This window comes from Ictalurus furcatus, chromosome 9 (genome assembly GCF_023375685.1).
Source record: "Ictalurus furcatus strain D&B chromosome 9, Billie_1.0, whole genome shotgun sequence".
NCBI lineage: Eukaryota > Metazoa > Chordata > Actinopteri > Siluriformes > Ictaluridae > Ictalurus > Ictalurus furcatus.
In genome coordinates this window covers 2313847-2329370 of record NC_071263.1, presented here as the reverse complement: position 1 = coordinate 2329370, position 15524 = coordinate 2313847, and the positions used below count along the sequence as shown (strand labels likewise).

At 43.8% G+C, this 15524-nt stretch overlaps 1 protein-coding gene across 3 annotated transcripts in view; it reads right to left on the bottom strand.

Moving 5' to 3' along the window:
* Positions 1 to 15524, bottom strand: part of adck1 (aarF domain containing kinase 1) — a 95792-nt gene that overhangs the window by 15195 nt on the left and 65073 nt on the right. For all 3 annotated transcript variants that reach the window (XR_008386794.1, XM_053633155.1, XM_053633156.1), the window contains exons 8-9: positions 9798 to 9947; positions 8619 to 8816 (exon numbers count right to left, since the gene is read on the bottom strand). Coding sequence is in view for 2 of the 3 variants with exons in the window: in XM_053633155.1 (XP_053489130.1) it covers positions 8619 to 8816; positions 9798 to 9947 (348 nt within the window). In the remaining variant the exon portion in view is untranslated. The remainder of the gene's footprint in view (positions 1 to 8618; positions 8817 to 9797; positions 9948 to 15524) is intronic.

The following is a 15524-nucleotide window of genomic DNA, read 5'->3' as shown; positions in this document are numbered from 1 at the left end:
CTGATTTGGGATGTCTCCCCCTGTGAAAACAGCTCCAGGGCAGCCATTATGAGGCACGGTGCTGATCAGCGAGGAGGACAACGGTACGAGCGGTCCAAAATAAGCTCTCCCCTGAGACAAACACAAAGGCAATTACACAGGAGGGATATTCTTCCTGCCTGCCAACACTATTCATTATTTACGCGCAGGCTTTTCAGAAGCTTTCAACCGCCAGAACGGCTAGTTAGGCTAGTTTAAAGTAGTAGTCTTTGCTTATGAACATAAAGCATGTAAAAAGATAAATCCATCCATCCATCCACCCACCCATCCATTTTCTGTACCGCTTATTCTACACAGGGTCGCAGGGAGCCTGGAGTCTATCCCAGGGGACTCGGGGCACGAGGCGGGGGACACCCGGGATGGGGTGCCAAATCCATCGGGAGGAAACCGGAGTACCCGCTAAGTTTCTAAAGGAAACTGAGCAATGGGATGCAGTGACAGAATGAGGCTTCTATAGGTGCACAGTAATGAGTGAGAGATTGAGAACAGGTGCAGACAGTCATGTGACGTAGTCAGGTCAAATTCCCGCTCCTATACGGTAACTTCACTACATCTCAAACGAGGCCCCGTCGTACCGGTCGCGTTTTTGAAAAAGAAACCCGGGAACCTTAGACGGGATATTCGCCGTCGTCCTTTCACGGTCGCTGCAGGGCTCCATTTCCGCGTCACGCTCGTTCCTTCAAAGCAAAGCCCAGCGGTTTTCCACTTTCTCTTTCCGTTTCGGAACAAAGTCAATTTCAGATGACGGACGACGGACCGGCAAACGAAGACACGGCAGAGACTCGTGCACGCGGGGACGTCCGCAGAAGACGGTCCTCTCACGGAGAAAACAAACAATGTGCTCCAATCTGAAGGCAGGTCCCTAGGTAGGCAGCATATTACGCTTCCAAGATAAAGACTGCCACGTCTGGAAGGCCTTGGAGATTCCTTATAATATGGATTTTTTTATTTATTTTTTTTTTTTAAAGAAACGAGGGCTACATTAAAATTTCGACAAAATATGAAACAAAGTGCATTTCTCTTCCTCATAAATATAGATTTGAGGGAAGAGCTCTCCAATCCCCAACATCATAGATACTTTTCCAAGTGAACAAATAATATATACGCAGTATATATAAGCAGTAGTGGGCTATGATCATCTTATTTCTGTACCGGTTTTCAGTCAAAGCAGGTCATTTCAGTGCTTTATTGTCGCATGTTGCTGAACTTTGACTCAGCATAATCAGACGCACCACTCCTGATACACCGACTGCGAGCTTAATCAGACCGCAAACCGTTTCGGACTGACATCAGGTGTTTTGTTCCAATTTACTAAGAATCTCTCTCGTTCTCCGTCTCGCTCTTTTCCCATGACCCCCCCCGACCATCAGCGCCACTGATTGCGGTTCACTATTCAAGCTCAAAACAAGAGCTCCGCTACCACAATGAATGCAAATTACACTCATTTCGATGCACCAATAACGTTCTTGACTTTTGTTCCTGACTTGTCGAGTAAACAAAACGAAACATGCCGCACGGATTGCAAGGCAGAGATTTTCTTCTTCTTCTTCTTCTTTATTTCTTTCTTCGCCTTTACTTACTCCGGTTAACGCAGTCGCTCGGCGTTCTTCTCGATTGCGCGTCCGTCTCGGCTCAGGAAGTCGGCGTAAAATAGCTGAGAGAAAGACTTGAAGAATGAAAGCGGACGTCGATATATGAAGGAGGGCATAGTCGTAAAAAGAAAAAAAAAAAAAACAGAGCTCCTCCTCCAATCCTTGAATAATTATTAACATCCATAATAATTCTCAGAACAATAAACTCGTCACGGTTTCTATGGTGACAAACACAACATGATTGTTTTTTTCTGTTTGTTTGTTTGTTTTGTTCTAATCCTCACGCTCCCCCTATATCCAGACATCGGTTTGTTGCCTGGTTGTGTTCACCTGTTCCGTGTTTACGCATTCGCATTTTGCGAAGTTTTACCGCGCAGTTTTTTTTTGGTACAGAGTATTTTCTTGTTCCCGGCCCTTGCCTCTTTCCCTCGTTTTCTGGTTTGACCCTGCTACAGACTTAGATGATGAGTCTTGTCCCAATAAAGCACATATCTAATTCCTAATAATAATAATAATTATTATTATTATTATCATTATTGTAGCCTGTAGCGTAGGGGTGCAACACAATACCGCAATCTGTACCTGTTTACTGCTCCAAATATCCATATCTGTATTTGGATTTAAGACTGAAGTGGGTGTGGCCTAAGCCTGGAGGTATTTGTTTTTTTTCCTTTATTTTTTTTTTAAATAATTTTTTGCATGACATTTCCTAACTATTTTAGTCCGTTCTGTTTCTCAAAATATAAACAAACCAGTATCCTAATTTCAACCGACGTGACTCTGACCAGGCAGTTACTAAGGATGAACGAACGCTATAAAAGTCTCACTGTAAATGCGTCGTTAACGTAAAAGTTAACGAACGTGGTTTTTCTTCGTATCGCGAGCTCGATATCTCGCGTAAGGTTTGTATCGGATTATTGTACGGAAGTTAAAAAAAAAAAAAAAAAAAAAAGGGTCCCACTTTCAGCGAAGCATTCTAAAAATAGAAGATGAAAATAATAATAATAATAATAATAATAATAATAATGCATCTTTATTCGTGTTTGTTTAGAACACAGGTATTCGGTTACGTCTCTCCTGTAGCTAGCACATTTGGAGGAAAGCAAATGGACGGACGGACGGCTGTAAAAGGCAGAGCGCGAGCGCGACATACAGACAGCGGCGTAATCCGGAGCACTCAGCACACAGCCGGGAGTCGTACCGAGGGCTAATGAGGCCGCGTTTTACAGAACCAAGGCTACGGGAGCCGGAGGATAATTGCCGAGGCAGACCCGAACGACTGATGGAGAGAGACGAGCCTTTCATCTGCCGCAGGAAAACAGAGTCGGCCCTAACGAGAGGGCAGGTCCATATTGACCAGAGCTTCACTTTTCTTTACAACACTAATGGCATGTGTTTATCAAAAGTGCTGGAGTGGTCCCGCCTCCCCCTACCTGCCCTCCTGTTCGGTTAGTTAAGGACAGCTGGAGGGATGAGACGCCGAAACGTCTGTGTTATTGATTTCACTGCGAGCTCTATTCATTCAGTTCACTGATATTTATTTATCCGCGAGCTTTCGGTCGGATAAATGTATCACGTCCGTAAATTCGGCCGGAAAAGCGGGAATGTTGCGACTGTTTTCATTTCCATCGATCACACAAAGCTGGGAGTATTAGACCGAGAAAAGCTGATCTGATTGATTACTGTTACCACCCAGACGTTCCGAGGATCTTCCAACAACGGCACGTGCCGGAGTACTTTATTCGTCTTATACCACAGCAATGTGCCAAGGATGATCATTTTTTCTTGACTTTTTATCCATTTATAGCTACATTTAATGTTGCGGAAAATTAGTTTCTTCTTGAAGTTATTAAAACAAAATAATGCCGCTTATCACCATATCTCTCTCTGTCTCCCTCCCAGTCTTCTTCTCTCTCTGTCTCACTGTTTCTCTTTCCCTCTGTCTCTCTCCCGCTCTGTCTCATTGCTTCTCTGTCTCTTTGTCTTTCTGTCTCATTCCATCTCTCTCTCTCTCTGTTTCATTGCTTCTCTCTCTCTTTGTCTCCCTCTCCCTCTTTATTTGTCTCTTTATCTGCCTCGCTCTCCCTCTCTCTCTCACTGTTTCTCTCTCTACCTCTCCCTCTCTGTCCATCTCCCTCTAACTCCCGCTCCGTCTATCTCTCTCTGTCCCTCTCAGTCTGTCTTTTTCTTTCGTTTTCTCTTTCTGTAGTTTGAAAGAAGCAAAAGGGATCAGAAACTAATCTGTTTGAAAGTCTTATAAACTGAAAGCTCGACACATACTCTGGTGTGTGTGTGTGTGTGTGTGTGTGTGTGTGTGTGTGCATGCAGAGAACAGAAATGCAACAGTCCCCTTCCTCTCCCGAATCTGCTCTAGACATCTTTGTCGTTACGCTGGAACACGGCCGCTTGTGTTTGAGCGAGAGAACTGAAAGGAACGAATCGTTTCTCTCTCTCTCTCTCTCTCTCTCTCTGTGCTCTCCATCTGCACGCAGATTAAACGTCCACGTCGAAAGCACGCCGCTGACTCAGACGAGCCGCACTTTGTAGACATCAAATCCCCATAATGAGCAGCCGGCAGCTGAAGAGAGCTCGGCCCGGTTTGAAGTTTGATTGACGGGGGCATCTCCCGGCCCTGTGCGCGCTTTCAGCATCATCTTTTCAATTACAGCTGCCGCTCGGCCTTGTGGGTGAGAGGTAATTTGCGTGGCTGCTTTTAGCTCGGCGTACTGTATTACAATGCATTTATCCAGGAGCGAGAATGCGAGAGTGCAGTGGGAGGTGATGTGGGCGGAGAAACAAAGCAGAGCCGCAGCGTTTAAGTTTTAACGCGAATAACAGACCAGCGCAATTAGCAGCGTTTTACTCGGTGATCCCAATTTCCACGGAACACACGATATAATCGACCGCACAACAATATGCAAGCGCATCGCTGCTACGCAAGAATACATCCTCATCGGCATCACGCGAAAACGACGACAAACGGCTTCCCGGCGCGACGAGCGCTCGCTAGTGGCTACGTTTTATTTCGACACGTGCTTTCGTGTTTTTTTTTTTGGTCTTCGTTCCGGTCTCCGCCCCTGTCGCGCCATCGGTCTGCTTCTTAACGTGCGCGCCTGTTCTCAGATCCGCCCTTCGTTAATCCGCCTTTGCACGTCTGTTTCTTTCGTCTAGTTTTGTACGATTAGTTCTTTTCGTGGGTTTCTGAGCCTCGCTCTGTTACAATCGATACGAGAAACGCCGTGGATTCTTACGAGAAAACGTCTCATCGTTACGAGAAAAGCATCTTATGAGATCCTGTGATTTCTTACACGAGGGTGAGCCAAATAACCCCCTCCCCATCCCCCCTCCCCGACCCGCATTGTTTATCGCAAATAGGCGTCACGAAAGTGTATTATTTATTATTTATTAAGTGTATATTCCATGCTTCGAAGGACAATATGACTGCTAGCAATACATACAAGAATTGTTTTTGGATTTTATTTGTTTATTTATTTATTTATTTATTTATTAAAGCTCCTCCTAAGAGAGTATGAGAATCAAACAAGAAAATAAACTAATTTTAGGTTGTTTTTTTTATTTTATTTTAGAGAGTAAACAAAGGGTTAGCGGTTAGCACGTTTATCTCGCACCTCCGGGGTTTGGGGTTCGAATCCCAGCTCCGCCCTGTGTGAACAACGGAGTTTGAATGTTCTGCCCGTGCTTCGGGGGTTTCCTCCCGCCAGTCCAAAGACATGCGTTGTAGGCTGATCGGCATTTCCGAATTGTCCGTAGTGCGTGGATGTGTGTGAGGTGTGTTGGCAGCGCCTTGTGCCCCGAAGTCCCGTTGGATAAGCGGTATGTAAGATGGATGGATGGACGGTTCACTCAAGCAGATTTCTGCAGTAATCTAGCTGAGAAAGTGATGAAGGGAACGAGGTGTGAGAGGAAAATACCTCACGTGCTGCTAGTGAGAGAGAACCGATTTAATTGACGAAAAAAGAAATGAAAAAAAACGACTCGCGCAGGAGTTTCAGAATTCTGCAGGAAAGCCGCGCCTGGGCTAATGCTCGCTATAGAGATGACAGCGCTCTGAGAAACACACCTGCTGCTAATTCACACCTGGTTTCAGGAGGCGAGAAAATCACACACTAAATTTACCGCTGCTAATAGACAGAGGTTTAGCACATCGTCAGCCACACGTTCACGTTTCTTTGCGTTGATCCGTATGTATGAGCTGAAGAAAGAAAAAAGAAGAAACATTGGGCTTGTACGCACCAAAGTCTTGTGAAGAATAATAATGAAATGAAATTTTTGAAATTCTCAACGTTTTGGATTGCAGGTTGTTCCAGGCTTCATAAGACGGTTTTACATTATTATTATTATTATTATTACTATTATTATTATTATTATTATTATTATTATCATTGCTGCTGTTGTCACTGTCATTATTATTATTATTATTATTATTATTGTTATTATTATTGCTGTTGTCACCGTCATTATTATCATTATCATGATTATTGTTATTATTATTATTATTATTATCATTATTATTATTGCTGTTGTCACATTATTATTATTATTATTATCATTATTATTATTGCTGTTGTCACGTCATTATTATTATTATTATTATTATTATTATTATTGCTGTTGTCACGTCATTATTATTATTATTGCTGTTGTCACCGTCGTTATTATTATTATTATTATTATTATTGCTGTTGTCACCGTCGTTATTATTATTATTATTATTATTATTACTATTATTATTATTATTATTGCTGTTGTCACGTCATTATTATTATTATTACTATTATTATTATTATTATTATTATTATTATTGCTGTTGTCACCGTCATTATTATTATTATTATTATCATTATTATTATTATTATTATTATTATCATCATTATTGCTGTTGTCACCGTCATTATCATTATTATTATTATTACTATTATTATTATATCGACATACAAATAACTACATAAATAAATAAATACATCAACTATGACCAGTGCTTATATTGAGGTGAGGTTTTTTCTTTCTATAATTTAAGCTTTTGTCTTGTATTTGTATTATACTATGTGAAAGAATGCAAGTGCCTCCCATAATACACACACACACACACACACACACACACACACACACACACACACACACACACACACAGAATACACACTGGGTTCTTTTCTTTGTCTGTTGTTTTTAACACACCATTTTCCTGCACATGTGATAGAATATGTTCTTATCTCTGCTTTCTTATGCAAATGAGACAGCCTCACTTTTTTTTTTTTTTGCGCATGTCACAGCTGTACATTTGGAAACAGCCTTTATAATTGCCTGTAATTATCTGAGACCAGACTACTTCAAAACATCCTGGTAATTTGATGGAGTGGAAGCGAGGAGGGGAGGGGGAGGGTGTGTGTGTGTGTGTGTGTGTGTGTGTGTGTGTGTGTGTGTGCGAGCGTGTTAGTGAGAAGACGCTGTGCCTCGACGGAGAGAAAAGCGAAGCTGGAAGGGAGGGAACACGGCTCGCTAAAAAGCACATCCTACACCAGGAGCCACGGACCAGGCCATAATTATCTCTGCAAGGCCTTCTGGGTAATGAAGCTGCAAATAAAAGCCACCTGCAGGAAACAGCTCTCGGGCGTCTCAGACTTGACTGAACAACCTTAAATCTGGGAGGACATATTCAACGAGCGGGACTGAAATCTGCAAAAAGATATTTTATTCCGTGAATATTGCTGCACACGACTCGCTGTACGTTTTGCTGCTTGATGTGAAGTGCTGTGTAGTGTGTGTAGTGTGTGTAGCGGAGTGCTCTTATGTAACGCATGTATAAATAAATGTCCCTGACAGTCCACAGATGGCCCATCCTCCCCCCACAGAGGGCAAGCTCCGGCCCTGGCGCTCGCTTGTCCTCCGCCCGAGACTCGTTCCCTAACGCTCGCACACACTAGCGCTCGGAGCAGCGGGGCAGCAGAGCAGCTCCAACTCCAACAGGTGGGCTTCAGTCACTATCTGATAACCTGATATACGATACAGCTGCTTTCCGACAGACCGAGAGCAGGGTCGAGGAGGAACAAAACTTCTTCTTCGCTTCCAAAATGGCAGACGTCCACTAGAACAACTTAACGGTAACAACAGCACGTGGTTGTCGAAGTATAAATAAATAAGTCACTTAAACTCACAAGTTGCGCAACAGAAAATGTCTGGAGATCGCGATTTCGAATCCCCGACGATCTCACGTCCGTCGTCCCTAAAACTGTCCGTGCTCTCTGAGTGGGAGGGGCGTCCTCTGTGTCTCTCGTCAATCGCAGTGAAACTAGTCAATCGTGGCCGTCCGTGAGCTTTCGGATAGCGCTTTCCTCCTCCCATAGAAGTTAACTCTTGATTTTCGGACCTTTGTTTTGGTTCTATTCCTGTCTCCGCCCCTGCCCTGTCACAGGCTAGTTACCCTACTGTGTTCGCCTGTTCCGTGTTAAGTCCTTAATCAGTTTGTCTATGTTGTGCCTTAGCATCCTTGCAAATTCGTGTTGATTGCATGGCTCCGTCCAACAGAAATGACTTCTTTTCGACTCGTTACTGATTATGGATTATTACTTTGTTCGAACCTACACGTACATCGAACGCAGCTACGGATACGGACTACGATTCTCAAATAAAGGCCACGTTGAGTATGAGCACTTGCGTTTGCCTCGTTCTCCAGCACCTTACAGACACTCCTTTCCTTGTCCCGAAAGCTTCATATCCCATCCGCATGCTAATCGCTTGAAGGCTAATTTCTAAAACCCGGCCACATCCTCAAGGAAGGTACATGGCACTGTGAGAATCGTCCTAGTTGCAAAGACGAAAGACGGTTTCCCCCCAAGTGTTTCACGGAGATGTTACCGGAACCGTCAGTTTCAGAGCAAGTGTCAAAGACATGTAATACAGGATTGATGCGCGTATGCGCATTGCTGAATTTCTAGCGAGCGGATAGGTCGCGTGTAGGACGTGCGATACCTCAGCGTTCGTGACAGGGGTCTGGCTGATGCCGGTGCTGACCGAGCTCCAGGAGCGGCCCGTGAGGACGCAGGCGAACAGCGGGTACAGGTCTCCTGCCCCCAGACGTCTACTGTAGCGCTCGATACCCTTCATGTCTCCCTTTATGAGACACTGCCACAGTCTGCAGTAATTCAGCCGGAACTCAGGCTTCAGCAACTTGGACAGAAAAAAACAAAACAAAACACAGACGCACGGAAATGAAAAGAAGCTCAAAGAAATTTTCCCTCATACGTGACATTTTGTAAACCATTTTAAATCTTTAAAGAAGCAGTTTGTAGTTTTAACGCCCTCTGCTGCCTATAAGGCGGACTGTAACGTCAAGGAAAACAGGCGGGGCTGAGTAGCTTCATTTCAGCCGGGGGCGGAGCTAATTTCAGGGCCAGAAAAATGTCGACAGCAGCTCGAATGTTCTAGTGAGATCCATTGCATGACAAGACTGTAAATCACAATTATATTATATGATAAGAGAGAGAGAGAGAGAGAGGGAAAGAAAATGCATAGAGCTACAGAAAAAGAGACAGAGCAAGACACAAACAGAGAATGAAAGAAAAAAGAGAGAGAGAGCGAAATGTCATTAACATGCAGCTTGAGGATAGCACCACTTTACCACTCCAACACTTTAATTAATATGGCTACAACATACAGTAAGCTGACTGTGAACAAAAAAAAAAAAATAACACTCCAGCCAGGAATTAACATTCGGGGGCCAAGCAGCGCTAAACTCTGAAGTCATTACTCGCAAATTGGTTCCATTATGAGGTGAACGAGTGGAGAAGCTCTCCAACACTCTCTTCTTTTATACACGAGCATCAGTAGTGCATATTTATCACCAAATTATCTTCACAAATGCATTTACGGCTCCCACACACATGCTGCACGGGGATGTGAAATGGACAGGGTTCTGCGCTCTGTCGCCGTTAGCAAGCGAGCCAGCGTGAGCGTGTGTGTGTGTGTGTGTGTGTGTAGGAGTGATGTCCTAAAACACATGGCAGAGCTGCAGGTTGTCTCTAATGAAATGCTTTTACGCCGCCGCAGCACCGGAGGCTCTGAGAGCGGAGAGGCAGCCGGTGAATAATGGCCTGTAATATGGGACGGATTTGCTTTGTTGTGAGCGGCGAGGCTCGGACGATGTCTCACCTGATACAAGCCGTGATCGAGTAAAACAATTTCCGTCTTATTGCTTTTCGGGCACTTGCGCACCAGTACGTTGCCGGGGTGAGGGTCGCAGTGCACGAAACCGCTCACGAATATCATCTCACTGTACATTTTGCCCAAGTTCCTGGAAACCTGCGGATGGAAGGAAAAGACAAAAAGGTTAGAATGTTATGCGTCACTTTAAAATCCAGACTCATTATGTAGTTGTTTATCTCAGAGCGCACTGGGCCGTATTTTGAGCCGAGCGACGCGAACGCAGTGAGGATTTAATGCCGGAAGTGCATCGAATATAAATGCCAAATATCTTTCCTCATGCCTAAATATTGACGCAGCCTTTAGAGTTAAGTTACTAGCTATGAACACAAGTAACTTTCCACACGGAAATACTGACGTAACGTACAGACTCCCGCTGTTGGCTCTGAATATGAGTAACTTTCCAAGAGTAAACACTGACCTTTGGCTTAATCTGCTGGCTCTAAGTATGAATAACTTTCCCTGAGTAAATGTAAACATTGATGGAACTTTTAGATTTATGTCACCGGCTCTGAATACGAGTAACTTTCCCTAAATAAATGTAAATATTTACGTATCTTCCAACCTTAAGTTCTAGGCTCTGAATACGGGTAACTTTCCCTGAATAAATGTAAATATTTACTTATCTTCCAACCATAAGTTTTCGGCTCTGAATATGAGTAACTTTCCCTGAGTAAATTGTAAATATTTACATAAATTTTACGCTTAAGTTCTAGGCTCTGAATACGGGTAACTTTCCCTGAGTAAATGTAAATATTTACGTAACTTTTACGCTTAAGTTCTAGGCTCTGAATACGGGTAACTTTCCCTGAATAAATGTAAATATTTACATATCTTCCAATCTTAAGTTCTAGGCTCTGAATACGGGTAACTTTCCCTGAGTAAATGTAAATATTTACATATCTTCCAATCTTAAGTTCTAGGCTCTGAATACGGGTAACTTTCCCTGAGTAAATGTAAATATTTACATATCTTCCAACCTTAAGTTTTCGGCTCTGAATACAGGTAACTTTCCCTGAGTAAATGTAGATATTTACGTATCTTCCAACCTTAAGTTCTAGGCTCTGAATACGGGTAACTTTCCCTGAGTAAATGTAAATATTTATGTAACTTTTACGCTTAAGTTCTAGGCTCTGAATACGGGTAACTTTCCCTGAGTAAATGTAAATATTTACATATCTTCCAACCTTAAGTTCTAGGCTCTGAATACGGGTAACTTTCCCTGAGTAAATGTAAATATTTATGTAACTTTTACGCTTAAGTTCTAGGCTCTGAATACGGGTAACTTTCCCTGAGTAAATGTAAATATTTACGTATCTTCCAACCTTAAGTTTTCGGCTCTGAATACGGGTAACTTCCCCTGAGTAAATGTAAATATTTACATATCTTCCAACCTTAAGTTTTCGGCTCTGAATACGGGTAACTTTCCCTGAGTAAATGTAAATATTTACGTAACTTTTACGTTTAGGTTCTAGGCTCTGAATACGGGTAACTTCCCCTGAGTAAATGTAAATATTTACATATCTTCCAACCTTAAGTTCTAGGCTCTGAATACGGGTAACTTCCCCTGAGTAAATGTAAATATTTACATATCTTCCAACCTTAAGTTCTAGGCTCTGAATACGGGTAACTTCCCCTGAGTAAATGTAAATATTTACGTAACTTTTACGCTTAAGTTCTAGGCTCTGAATACGGGTAACTTTCCCTGAATAAATGTAAATATTTACATAACTTTTACACTTAAATTTTACGCTTAAATTCTCTGAATATGAGTAACTTTCCCTGAGTAAATGTAAATATTTACATACCTTCCAACCTTAAGTTTTCGGCTCTGTAGATGAGTAACTTTCCCTGTGTAAATTGTAAATATTAACACAACTTTTACACTCCTAAGTCGTCGGCTCTGAATACGGCCCATTATAAATTGATCCGGAACTACATCACAAACGGATAAGTGTAAACATTCTAATTTAATTTATACATTTCCATACTGCATGGCACTTCATATATACCGCATTCCGTCTCTTCCGAGTTTCTGACAAAACTACTAAAAAAAAAAAAGCCTGCAAACAAAAACAAATGCACTCCAAGCAATCAAATCAGAATCAAAGACGAGTTCACCGTCACGGAGTCAAAACGCCGTACTGAACCCGGCGACGTTTATTAGCACCGAGCGTTTATTAACACGTGTGAAATGACACGTGTGAAGTGTTCGATTCCACAGGAGGACGTTGGAGCAACAGCGACAGGGTGCGACCGAGTGCGTTTGTTACGAAACAACACCCGGTGCAATTATTCCACCCACGCTCCGGCTCCGGCTCCGGCTCCGAAGATAAGCCGCGATAAGCGTCTCCTCTAGAGTGTGTAATAACGGGGACTGTAGAGCACGGTATGGAAATGTCATGTCGGAGGAGTCTGAGCGAAAGAGGCTGTCCTTTCAGCCATCACTCACTCCATCCGGTGTCATGTTCCAATTTTCCTGCTTTGTTCCAAGAGCCAAGTCGAAACGAATTCAAATAAACAATATGGAGGGAAAAAAGAAAAGAAAAAAAAAAAGAAATGTCTCTCTTGGTTCGTCGGTGCTGACTCACGGGACTTCCATTGTGTGTGGAGAAGTCCAGTGTGACAGGCAGCACGTCGTAGAGCGACACACACACACACACACACACACACACACAGCTCAGAGCTGCATTATTGCAAAGTCCATGCCAAAGCAGAGAATATGAATCACAGTTAATTATCGAGCAGTGACGCACATTTACTTTGTTGAACAGAGGAACTCAGTGGACCTGTTATGTCATTTCAAAAAAATGTAAAATAACCATGACTCACTCGAACCTCGCTGCTTTCTGCTTTTAGGATGCACAACACGATAAATTACACAGGAATTACCAAAGAATTAGCTGCATTTCCAGGAGAGGTACTGACGCAGAACTGTTTCTGAAGTTCTGAATCTCTTTTACTTCTTCCCCCCCCACACTCCGTATAAATGAATCACAAATAACGTTAACGTCTTTATTATTAAATGGTGTTTAAATAACACCTGCGTTCACTATAAGTGCGTTCCGGCTAAAAAAAATTTAAAAAACTTGACGTAGATTAGCATCGATTCGATAACTGCGTGTTACTACATGTTACTAAAAGCTATTCGATTCGGAATTCATGGAAGGAGTCGCCAGTGTCAGTAACGTAGACTTCAAATAGAGTTAGTGTTCGCGAGGAATTGACGTCGTGACATCAGTCGTGTTTGAGCGCCGTCGGCCGTTCGACTGCTCGAAAGCCGAGTTACGGCGCTATGAACGTGCAAAAAAAAAAAATCCCGATTCATGAGAATAAGTGTCGTTCTTTTCCCTTTGTAACAAGCTCTGGGATGAACAGCATTGTCACTGTTAGCACCGCTGGCTAAAAGACAGACCGTTCGGCTGCTTCAGACGCTACAAAGACGTGAAATTCGGCTCACGCTGATTTATGACAACGATCCCAAATGCTTTTTCCATCATAACAACCTCTCATGAGCTTTAAGCCCGGGTGTTAGCATCGTTAGCACCGCTAGCTAAAAGACACACCATTATATTGCTTAAAAGCCATGCTGTAAGACTGTATCATAGCGTTAACACACATCATTTGGCTCACTGTGATTTACCGAATGATCACGAGTGCTTGTGCTGTTATCTCTTTCTTTTGAGGTTTAAGCTCTGGGATTAGCATTATTAGCATCGCGAGCTAAACGATCACAGCCCACAACTGCTTCAAAGCTGCTTTACGGACACAAAATCCAGCAGTTCTGCGTCCGGATTCATTTCACCGGTAACACATCTTGGAAAAGCAGCGCCAGCGTTGGGGTTGGGGTGGGAGGGGGGGGGGGGCGTGTCTAGAAAATGACTGACAAGATTCCCCTCCAAACACAAACCAGCACCCGGGAACGTAACGCAGATTTCCACACGAGCGTTCTCAGCCACGTGATACACTCGTACGTTATTTTTTCCAGGTTATTTGCACAAGTGAGACTTTTTTACTTTAAAATGTCTACTGCACCTTTAATGATTGAACTCTCAGTGCCACGGTTACACGTCACATGACCGCTCGAACACTTCAGTGCCCCACACATGTACACCTCGCTGCTACGGTCACGACCAAATCGGGTGCCGTGTCGTAAAAGTGCATGCAGTGTTACTCGGCCGTCCTCAAATCCCCATAGTAACCTCGGAGAGCTCAGCGATGCATGCTGGGACGGCGGAAGAAGCCCGAAGGCCTGATTGAGCATGCGGAGGCTGCGAGACGAGTTTTAGTATGCAAATAAACACTCTGGAATGCAGCTTTAAAGGACCTCATCAACAACGTCCTTGGAGAGAGAGAGAGAGAGAGAGAGAGAGAGAGAGAGAGAAAAAGAGCAGTCAGACGTCTCGATGAAGGAGACGCTGCCTCACGGAGACGCGAACGGCAGATTAATAGGTAACGAGTACAAAAATCAACCTGCTGTCTGAAGACAAGACAAATGGCTGCAATCATGGAAATCTTTGTTTGCTCGGGCTTGTTTGTTTAAACACACTACCACCACCGCGCTTCGGAATTTGTTCTGTAGCAGCACATAAAGTTGAACAGTTTTTATCGGACTGCTGAAGACACACCTAAGAGAGGGGCAACGGTTCCGCTTTAGGCCACGCCTACTCCGGGTTTAGATCTACATACAGGTACAGATATGACTATTTGGATGCGACCGTTTACGACGCAATATCAGTGGGCTGGTGTGTCCGTGTGAGAGTTTTCAAATCATTTTCATGATTCAAGAGATTTCAAGAGTCATGGCAGCACCAAAGAGGCACAGAACTACATTACCCAGGTGCCCCGGCACATCACATGTCTCGAGCGCTCTCACCTGTGTCTCGTAGAACCACTATCTATAGTTCTAGCTTTTCAGTGTCTGGTCGTCACGCTTGTTCTAACGGTCTCGTCTAGACGCCCCTAGTCTGTCTGCTCCGTGCTTTGTGACCACGGTTGTTTATTTACGTGAGCCGGTGTGTGAGGTATTTCTACCAAGCGTTCGACGGGAAGAACGAGCACGTTTAGGTTCCACGTGGTTCTCCGTCGGCCCGGTATACGCTACATACACACACACTCACACACACGCGCGCACACACACACGCTACACTGCAACTACAAATATTTGCCATTGATTAGAGGGCGCGTCAATGAAGTGCGAAATTAGCTTGTGAGAAAGGTCTTCTCCATCCGCCGCTCCGCTCATCCTTCCCGCTTTCCTTCCCTCCGTCGTGAGTTTTCCGGGATCTTTCGCTCGTCTGTTGCCTGCTCGGAGTCTGCAGTGGCTGTGGAGTGAGTCAGCGTGTGCATGTACGGAATAAATCATGCTTTCTGTCCCATTTCGCCAGGCTGGTGAGTCCGTTTCCTCGACGGATGATCTGTACACTCTGACAAGTCTGCTGGCTCCGCATACCAAAGCGGCGACACACACACACACACACACACACACACACACACACACACACACACTCGACAAATTACATTGTGTGTACAGTGAGAAACTAGAGGCCTTTAATGGACGAGTGGGTGCTACTGAAGCACGCTGCGTTCACGGACGTGTACGTACATCCACATACGTGTAGCACGCGCACACGCGCACACACACACACACACACACACACACACACACACTACACT